This window comes from Wasmannia auropunctata, unplaced genomic scaffold (assembly GCF_000956235.1).
Source record: "Wasmannia auropunctata unplaced genomic scaffold, wasmannia.A_1.0 LD336033.1, whole genome shotgun sequence".
NCBI lineage: Eukaryota > Metazoa > Arthropoda > Insecta > Hymenoptera > Formicidae > Wasmannia > Wasmannia auropunctata.
In genome coordinates, this window is record NW_012026857.1 from 472,013 (window position 1) to 482,111 (window position 10,099).

Genomic DNA, 10,099 nt, shown 5'->3' on the forward strand with positions numbered 1-10,099 from the left:
CGACAGTGACGTTGCCAGTCACACACCATGGCGTTCGCACGGGCCTATCCTCTCTGTCTCGCTCCCGCAAGCCGAACGCGGCACCTTACGGCGCTTCGGCTATTATCGGTGAGCTACGATGTTTATTCGGCGGCGCATCGGCCGACCAGTCACGGCTCGCGGCGAGATCATCCCCGGTTCTCGCTTTCGTTTCCCTACTAGCCCGCGCCCGTGCCGTATCCGCGCCGCGCGGCGCGCGGGGCATGAGAGATTTTAAAGACGCGTTCACACCGGTTTTTCTCGCGCGTAAATAATTGAATAACAATTCCGACGCAAATGCAAATAAAATATAGGCGCAAGTTATCGGCAATTAAAAAGTCTCCGCTGTACTGTATATCCCAATGAAAAAAAAAAAAAGATAAATACGATGACGATAATCCGTCATGCAAAAAGGACCACCTGAGAACACATTCAGAATTGGATATATTATTTTCTCTTAGTATTTTGATGAACGTTGTGATACTACAGTCATAGAATACAATACATAACGAGTTGTTTCTCAGATCGTGCGACGCTCCGTTCTCCTTACATTTTCGTAAGCTGTACAAACTCGCGTTTTATAAATATAGAAAACATATTCAATTATATTCAATGTGAGGGGAAGGGAGGGAGAGGGAGAGTCGTAAATAACTTCCCCTCGCGATAATATAGCATCTAAAGTGGTGCGAAAGGATCGCCGAATTATTTTTTTTTTCTACCATTTTTGTTATCTCGATCGGTGATAAATCAGCTTGTATTCTTGATACATAGAATGTGTTTGTAATTTGATCGCAAAGCATAAATCTTAACGGCTAAGGAAGTATATTAAAAATATCCTATAATAATTTTGTGGTGTCGCTGAAAAATATGTCTTGTAATAAATAAAATGTATGTACACGTATTAAAAAGGATTATAAATAAAAACATCTATACTTTACATATCTATTTTCATATAATAATTTCAAAGAACAGCGCGAGCAAAATTCATCACATAAATTCGAATATATGGATCGTTCGAAAAGGATTCACATATTTTTCTTTAATGGCAAGGGTTCGTGAAAAATCTTTATTTAGGACGATAATTTTATTGAACGTTTAATAAAAAGAAGTTTATTAAAATTATTAAACGTTCAGTGCCGATTTCGTTGATTAGCGGCTTGATCATTTCGCCTGAATTTGCATCACGCCGTTTAATTGCAAAATACATTACACTCACACATCGATACTTTCCTCTAAAAATGTACACGTTCCACATTTGGCACACCTTTTACTTACATAAATAAAGTATACGTACCCTAAAACACCGAATCTACGGAGAATTCAATTCGAGTCGTTGATTTATGATGAACTAAATATCACAAAGATGCACTTATAATAACTTAAACTAGACTGGCATATGTGAACCGTTTATTCTGAAAACAGTGGTAGTTTTGTGTGTGTCTATTTGTTTATTGTGTGTGTGTGTGTGTGTGCGCGTGTTTGTTTGTGGATGTGTGTCGCGTTAGCACAGATTTAAGTGAGATAAAACGTGCCATTGAGATTAGATACTGTCGATCGCTTTCAAAATAAACAGCTCGCATAATAATTCCTACGTATCGCCTTCTATTAAATAACGGCTTAAGATAAAATTTAAAATAAAATTTAACGGATCGATTTTACGGATCTGTATAACAAAAATCGTCATTCAGCGCCAAATGTGGCCGTTTGAGATTCGCTTGTTCAAAACAAAAAAAAAAGACGGTGTAAAAATAGAATGAGTATTAAGTACGATTAAGCTCTGCAAGTGGGGGAGGAGAATCGTAAATTAATAACACGTTCGCGTAATTACGAATATTGCGGCGGAGAAAAACCTTCTTACCTTAATCAGATATACGTATGTTACCATAATGACTACGCTAGTATAGCGCTATAAATGATCCTACACGTGTGTGCTCTAAGCTTAATTGAATCGTAATTCTGTTACGTTTAAACGGCAGCTCCCCGTCCCACGAATGATCGTCCACGATCTCTTGACGGTCAAAACTAACAATTTATTCCGACGGATACAAGATTACTTTAACAACTATCTATCATGATTTAGATCTTTCATTTGCCGATCTATCGAGAATTATTAAGGGATCGTCGTGTTATACACGGGAACTAATCGTACGGTGTAATCTCGACAATAAATGGAGGTAGCAATATTGTCAATAACAGGATTAGCCTTTTAGTGAAATGAATTATGGAACAATGTACAATGTTTATGTCTTGTCGGATATCGGCTGTCCCAGTTTCCGAACTTTCCGCGCGAATCCTCTCTCTCTCTCTCTCTCTCTCTCTCTCTGTCTTTCTCTCTCTACATGTAAACCCAGTATATTCACGACAATACGAAATACTGAACCCTGCTAGATAGAAATTTGCCACGGTCGATATAACGCGCGATGTGGCGTATATCAAACACTCACCACTCTTCTCTTTCTTTTTTTCACGTATCTAAAGGAGAATGTAGTCTACCGATTCGAGCGAGATAAACGAGACGAATATCCCGTCGAAATAAATACGCAAAGCTCGGATGAGAAATTAGTCGTGACAGTCGCGATGTAAACGTGCGCGCGTAATATACCTTGCACTACTTTTTGTTATGTACAGAGGATGCAGGTACTTCTTAAGCGAGAATATCTCTACGTATAAACGAAACAATATTACTGTAGTATATATATGTCCGTGTGTGTAGAATAGCCCTCGAGAATAATTAAGATTTGTGACTGAAAAAAATGCTTTCCCCATTGCTTACAGTTTAAAATTGATTGACGTCTTTATAGAGCGTCGCTCAATTGCACGCAACATTGAAAAAAAATTGAGTAGAGGGTACCACCGACGATGGTCTCACGTGTCTTTTTGTAACGAAATTATATCACATATCTTACAAATATATAAACCATATAGAAATTATATATACAGAATATTCGGCGAAAATTACAAAAAACTTGTACTCAAATCAGCAATGTATCAGCTTAGCTCCTAGCATTTGCCTAGAAAAGAAGTCTTCTTGCGAAGCCGCGTATCACATTAAATATAGTCTGTTGTACGTACGCGATTTTAATTTATACTTTCTCTCGCTGAAAACTCAAGTGCTTAAAAAAATTCGGCCGTTCAACTACACGAGTCTTTGCAAGAATCTTTCGTTTCAATTTTACTTATCATTATATATTATCTTTACCAGTGTCCGAGTATCTTGTATTTTTAGCCTCAGTCACTCGCGATCTTCAGCCTCTCATCGGCATACGTTTCCGTATTAATCGAAGTCTACGGTGAGATCCGCGTTATTCGTAGTAGAGATATTCATCTCCTCGTCTTCGACAGACTCTTTGTCCGTGACGCTGGACACCGTGTGATGGTTGTTTGTCGTTTGATTGTCAATCTTTGCTTCGTCGACCGGCTGAACTGTCGTCAGCGTGCTCCACCAGTTCGAGAATGCCCCTTTCGCTTGTGACAGCGCTCCCCCTTGTAAATTGTTAATTTCAAGAATAATAACTTCTATGCGCATACGATTCTGATCGCGTTAAATGTTAAGTGAAATTAAGCTACATTTAATATTGCCGATTATGATTTTTTAAAATCTAATAATTAGATTTCAAACTGTAAAATATAATATTAAAAAAATACAATATTGCCGATTATGATTTTTTTTAGACTAATAATTAGATTTAAAACTGTGTATGTGTAAAATAGAATAAATATAAAAAAAATACAATACGCGCACACGTATATTATTTTTTTAACAAATATTAATATGCGGTTTACGAAAGAAATATTTGTATTTAGAAATTGACGATACATTTAAATGCTCTATCGTCCGTCTTGTATTTAAATCAATAAATCGTGTGCAATTCTTACCCACGGCTTTCCCAGTGGTGGCCACCGCGCGCCCAGTCGATGCCATCGCCTGATTCAACTTTCTGCCGCTTTCCGTGTTCTGCATCGTGCTGAAACAATGACGTTTAGTTTTTTTTCTTAAATATTGTACTCTCAATTAAATAAAGTTAAGCATAAAAAGCAATGGACAAAATTCGCTTATTTTTTTCTTTACACTGTAAATATTTATTTTATTTTTAGAACTTCACTTACTGTGACAACCGTAATTTCATATCCTGGACCGACAGCTGACCGGCGAAGGGATGACCGGGCTCGATGTTGTGTATCTCTGATTTGCTCGCGCTACACCACGTCTTGTAATTATTCGTGGCGCGCCACGCGGACATGAATGCCGCATTGTAGTGGTCCGACTGACGGGTGTCCTGCTGCATGGAGGTGCGCAGCATGCTCAGCAGGTACACCCGGAACTGCGTTCTGATCCATTCGTCGCCGCCCTCCCATCCGACCCCGTCGAGAAAAATGTCCTTCCGAGGCTCGGCCACGTGCCTTACGACGTAATCGGCGAATCGCAGGTCCTCGGTGGTGAGATGCAGCTGCCGTCTCAGCTCGGGATCGGTCGCCTCTATCCGCGTGTTTTCGGCCTTTCGTGAAGAAGAGTTTCGCGCGCGATTACAAATCGAAAACCGCATTTGTATTCAGACATGCAAACTAGCACTTGTTTAAAGCTCACCTCGATTAGCACATCGATGAGCTGCTTCTTTTGTTTAAACAGCACATTCGTAGCGCCTACTATATATCCTCTGACGTTAACGTCCCCCAAGAGATCCAAGTAGGGCAGAGATAGGTAAGGTAAGCAGAGATATCCCTAAAACACACAAACACATATTTTTGCAATGTATATGCAAAATATTCTCCGGAATAATATATGACAAATACAACATCAGGGGTGTCATTTACCTTCGTAAACAACTCCAAAGGCAGGCCGCACAGCTCCGGGTTAATGTGCGCGATTTGCGTAATGTTGTTCGTTAATCTCGCGTCGGAAAGCGCGTCGCTACTCGTGTCGCGAGGTAAGCTGTTATCCGTGTCGCCCGTGCTCAACGTGATGGCGTTCACGCTATGCACCCTGTGCACGTTATCGTTCGGCTTCGGCGAGTATTTGGAATTGCTCTCCTCCAAGTAGGACTCGGTGCACTCCTGCGCCGACTCTATTTCGATGACCTTCATATTTAGATTCTCGTTGTCGTTGTTATTCTTCTGCAGGGTCACGTGCTGCAGCCCGTCCAAGCACTTGCCCTCCATCGACTCCATGGTCTTGTTGTCGTTGATGCACAGGGAGTTTCGGTTGCTGTTATCGTTGCACTGCTCGTCGTGACTCGCGTTCGACATATTGTCCTTGACGATACGAGCGCACGACAAGTTGGAATCGTCGATGTTATTCATTGAGATCTCTTCCTCGTCGAAAGTCGGAATCGGAGACATCGGCCTGGATGGTCTGAAAAAAAAAAAGAAAAGAACTGTTTATTGCTGTCAAATGTCTTTGTCTTAATGAAGAGCGACCCAAAAAATCGCCCGTTTTTTGGGCCCTCGATTTTGAGACTAAAAACTGTGTGCCAAATGATATCTTCTAATGAGACATTAATTATAGAAAGTTTCAAGTTGAGGTGACAATTGTTATCAGAGCTGGAGGAGAGGGAGATGAAATCAAAGTTCATTTTATATATATATATATATATATATATATATATAAAAGAATTATCACAGGTTTGCGAGGTCCTGTATTTTAAGATTGATCCAGCCGATGAAAGTTGATCACAGTTTTACATAAATGACGCTCGTTTTGGATGTAAAAAAATCCCCACCTCTAGCTGTGATAACAATTGTTATCTCAACCTAAAACTCCTCTCTAATTAATACCTCATTATAAGGTGTCATTTGGTACACAATTCAATCCCAAAAAATCGAGGGCCCAAAAAAATGGGCGAAACAACCACCTGTTTTTGAGGTCACTCTTTATTGAAACATCTCCACAAGCTACCTCACACAAGCCGCTTGTTGGAGACCGTGCTCAATCATGTTGGGAAAAAGCGACAGTAGAGTCAGTATCGTGGCGCACAGCGGCTGCACGGGCGACTGGTAAAAAACTATCCTTTTCTCAAGCAGGAGCAATTTAAACAGGAGCAACACTTTGTGACGGAATTGCAATATAAAGTCTCTTGCGGACAAGCCTGTAAACAATTTGTATACAATGTAGACGCGACGTGATTTTATAAAACAGAAATATCTGTTGATGAATGCTTACCAACAAAGATTTGCGGCGGTATCTGACTCTCGCCGCTCATACATGAATTAAGATGATGATAAGTATCCTCTAGTAAGGACACTTTGCTGAAATCCCCCTCTTCGAAATACGCGTGCGTTATCAGGGCCATTTTCACTTGAATGTGTCCGTACAGGGGCAAAGTGCTCAGCACGCAAACTGACTTCTGAACAGTGCCCCTCGTTATATCGGACGTGCGATTCTTCAGTTTCTGCGGACACAGTTACGTTACGAGGGAGACTTGACACATTCGTTCCACAGTTCAAACAATTGTGTGTATACGTATTAAGATAAAAGAGACTTCGGCATACCTCCACGGGTATTTGGCGGAAACACGAAATGCCGTAGATCGTACGTTTCGGATCGTTCAGACTAGGTAAGTGAAAATAGACCGTGTCCTCGTCGTAGTTATGCGAACCATCGGGCAGAGCGAGCGTGGGCAGATACTTCCATCCCAACGGGCACTCGTTAGGCGCGCCAGGCACCAACGGTGGAAACGAGTATTCTACCTGTAAAAAGGTGACGGTTAGGACGCCGTTCCGTAGGACGCGATGGGAAACGCGCGACGTACGCGGACGCGAGGAGGCCAGGTTAATCGCGGCAGGCCCCCTCGGCCTGTCGTCACTCTACCTGGCAGCCTTTCTTGTGGTGAAACCCGACGACGATGACATGAAGAATCGGTCCGCTCGACTCCGCCATCCTCACGGCTCCCGGCTGGCGACACAACGGACGCGGCACTTCTGGCACCCGGACACTCTATTTACGCGGACGACTCGCGAAACATCATTTCGCGAAACCGCGAGAAATATCCGTGCCTGCGGGCAGACGAGGCTGATAGCGGCACTGACACACGCGCGATCTGACATGCGCCATGACGTATGTGCACATGAGTCCGAGCGTGCCTGCGCGTACACATACACAACACACACACACATGCACGTGCGCACGCACGGACGTTATCACGCTCGAGCGGCTACCACCCACCAGGCGTAAATTCATCTTCGGTGCATCTCGGATTCGGGAAGCTCTTTATACACGCTAGAAGATAACTATATCCGCGCCGCGTCTAGACATTCGTGAGTCATGACTGTCGCTCTGAGAAGATAACTCCAACTTGTACAATCTGTGTGTGTAATTTATAAACAGACAGTTCAGAGAAATTCGAACAATGTGTGGCGTACGGCACAAGAATTTCGATAATTCGAACACATAAAAAATTACTAACAATAAGTAGCTTTTTTTTCACATCTGTATTACCTTTATATCGCATCGAGACCAGAAGTCAATAAAAAAAAATTTATGTTTAAAAGTATCTTTCATTTAATAACAAAACGTTTCACATATCGCATACAGTTGTCGCTTGTACATGTGTATAACATACGTGTATATATACAGGAAATTATTTTATTACACAGTACAAAGATACTTATTACACAATCCATTAGATATTTTCAGTTATTATACAAGTATACAAACTGAAGCAATTCTCGTATCTTTCTTCGTAACAAATCCACGCCTTCGTCCTATTGCATTATTTAAATCGCAATTCCGCTTTACATATTTTATGCAGAAAACAAATAATTATATTTACGAGCATATCTATATGTAATGTATATGCAGAGTGTATTTCGAAAAGCGTCCACTAATTATATAACGTTATTTCTCATACAAAACTCAGTCGGAAAGTCCAGAAACTATTTTTCTAAGTTTTTCTACAAATAGCTCCATTTCTATTCTGAAATTTTTTTCTAGGGAGGTGTTTCTGATGAAAGAAACGTGATTTTTAATACAAAATTTTTCGCATTATTACATGTAAGAATATTGCACGCTAGCGGCAGTGCGAAGTTACATTAACAATCATATTCCTTTCGTCGGAAGCATCTCCCTAGAGAAAATTTCGACGAGAGATAGAGCTAAATATATAGAAAGAAAATGGTTCGGAACCTTTCGATTAAGTTTCTTTTATAAGAAATAACGCTACACAATTACTGGACGCTGTTTGTAATCACTCTGTGTACCTAACACCCCATATAAACATAAATATAATTATTTCTCCGTTGTTTTTCCTCTTTTTCTGTCACGTAAGAGAGCACCTACAGAATGCGGCATGACATTGGCATTTCGTTTCCGCTCGGATCGCATGTCTAAGTTCGGTTCTCGATCCTTGTTGCTGGGCTGAGTCTACGCATGGCAATTTTCGCAGGACGCAGCGCTCCGAGAATATCTCAAGTTTCGCTCTTGGTTCGGGCGAGCGCGAAGCTATTCACGTGTTCATCGTCGGCCTCATAGCCGTTCTCCTTCCCCGTGGCAGCGAGTAGGAAGGAGAGGAAGAAGATGGGTGGAAAGAGTCGTTCGGAAGACGCGCTACCTGCGTACGTTGAAGCCCCGGGTACCGTCCGGGCCGGCGGGCATGCGCACGACGTTGCTGGGAATATTGTTGCCGTTCGGCGTGCTCGACTTCGCCTGAATTCTGTTGATCTCCTGCGCCGTCTTCTCCTCTGGGCTCTTCTCCTCCCCTAGGATCCGCCTGCGCGCCTCCGCGTATTCTTGCTCTCGCTGAGGAACAATTCCATTTTGCGTTCAACGATTTGCGTGTCTCGGAATACAGATGGGATTCAGCGAACAAATTGAATTATATATATACCTGTTTTAGTGATTTGATAGGTTGCTTAGGTTTGTCGTCATTCAGTGGGCCGTCGCCGCTGCCCCGCGAGTCTGCGGTGGGTCGCTTCAATATCTTCACCATAGGCTTTGGAGGTACATACTGAGATCGAAGGCCATCCTCCCCTAATATGATCATCCTTGTGTTTGCGTCGTGGCTGGTTCTGAAATTTTTTAACATTCGAAACATTGTTGAATACATTACATATGATATTTCTGAGCGAAAAACAACCCTACGTTTATCAAAGTCCTACCTGGTAGATTCTATCTCGTCCTCTGTGTTCAACCGTAAGGCCTCCAGTCTTTTGTCGAGCGCCTGGAATTCATCACAATTTTACCATCCCTCTTCCGTGACACGCGACAATAAGTGATTTTCCGAAACGAGATCTCAACTAAGAAATGTATCAGGAAAAGAAGTCGTTTCTCATGCAAGTTCAAAAGACTCCACGCGTTTCGTGCGAAAAACGTGTCCTTATGGTAGCACAAAGTACTACGATTAACAATCGCGCGTGTCAGTCTAACAATTAGGAGTGGCGTGCGACGAACGACGGATAGTACGAGGCGTCGAGACGCCTCCAGTGTGAGAAAACGCGACCGGACGTCAGGCCTACGGAGATCTCGTCGTCGTCGAGGGAACGAGTCGGAGCCCGCAAAGGAGGTTATAGGTTAGGTGCGAGGCCGTGCTTGGTTTCCGGTATTCGGCGAGCGAAATTCAAGGGATGGGCCTTACGCCGGACTCCTCTATCTGCTCCCAGCTCTCGAGAACGTCGTCCATGGCCCGGTGGCGTGGCGAATTCCCGCAGAAATCCCCGTGACTCGCGTGCAGCGTGCGAACGGGCGAGCGGTTGGTGGGCGCGCGGCGAGGACTGGGGGAGAACGGTACGCCCGTCGCGCCTGTGGTGTGGGCATGGTGGAAGGGATAGCATGGTGGGCTCAGTTTGCAAGCGTCTCTCTCTAATTCTTTGCCCTCTCGCTTGTTTTCTGACCGTTCAAAACATTGTTGGCCAACCTCAAAAAATAAAATATTTTACTCTGCAAAGTTGTTACGACTGAGATGGTTGTCTTCATTGCACGCACGTTTATATTCTATCAGTCTCTTTTTATTTTATACTATAGTTCGGATCATGAATGTACTATACATAATTGATTGTATCTATCGTATAACCCGGTAAAAATTGTTTACACAAGAACATATATAGATATATATAAACATATAAAAATATATAATTATATACGAAATATGTT

The 10,099-nt window shown here is 42.4% G+C and overlaps 2 protein-coding genes across 2 annotated transcripts; both read right to left on the bottom strand.

Annotated features, from left to right (window-relative positions):
- Window positions 1-456: 456 nt before the first annotated feature.
- On the bottom strand, window positions 457-7,071 carry LOC105452330 (late secretory pathway protein AVL9 homolog). Its single transcript, XM_011693336.1, has 9 exons — window positions 6,824-7,071; window positions 6,505-6,702; window positions 6,176-6,404; window positions 5,912-6,101; window positions 4,831-5,368; window positions 4,604-4,738; window positions 4,126-4,514; window positions 3,895-3,983; window positions 457-3,501 (listed from the first exon to the last, which is right to left on the bottom strand). The coding sequence occupies exons 1-9, from the start codon at window positions 6,890-6,892 to the stop codon at window positions 3,293-3,295; spliced, it is 2,046 nt and encodes a 681-aa protein (XP_011691638.1). The 5' UTR covers window positions 6,893-7,071; the 3' UTR covers window positions 457-3,292.
- Window positions 7,072-7,489: 418 nt separating this feature from the next.
- Window positions 7,490-9,741, bottom strand: LOC105452331 (SUZ domain-containing protein 1). Its single transcript, XM_011693337.1, has 4 exons — window positions 9,585-9,741; window positions 9,109-9,170; window positions 8,838-9,018; window positions 7,490-8,749 (listed from the first exon to the last, which is right to left on the bottom strand). The coding sequence occupies exons 1-4, from the start codon at window positions 9,627-9,629 to the stop codon at window positions 8,558-8,560; spliced, it is 480 nt and encodes a 159-aa protein (XP_011691639.1). The 5' UTR covers window positions 9,630-9,741; the 3' UTR covers window positions 7,490-8,557.
- Between the last annotated feature and the right edge of the window lie 358 nt (window positions 9,742-10,099).

Bases quoted from the DNA above. Each gene is read 5' to 3' on its own strand.
- LOC105452331 (XM_011693337.1), bottom strand. From the start codon at position 9,629: ATGGACGACGTTCTCGAGAGCTGGGAGCAGATAGAGGAGTCCGGC. The intron at 9,019-9,108 runs GTAGGACTTTGA...AAAAAATTTCAG, and splicing joins GACGAGATAGAATCTACCAG to AACCAGCCACGACGCAAACA. The intron at 8,750-8,837 runs GTATATATATAA...ATTGTTCCTCAG, and splicing joins CTATCAAATCACTAAAACAG to CGAGAGCAAGAATACGCGGA.
- LOC105452330 (XM_011693336.1), bottom strand. From the start codon at position 6,892: ATGGCGGAGTCGAGCGGACCGATTCTTCATGTCATCGTCGTCGGGTTT. The intron at 6,102-6,175 runs GTAAGCATTCAT...AATTGTTTACAG, and splicing joins ACCGCCGCAAATCTTTGTTG to GCTTGTCCGCAAGAGACTTT. The intron at 4,515-4,603 runs GTGAGCTTTAAA...TCTTCACGAAAG, and splicing joins TCATCGATGTGCTAATCGAG to GCCGAAAACACGCGGATAGA.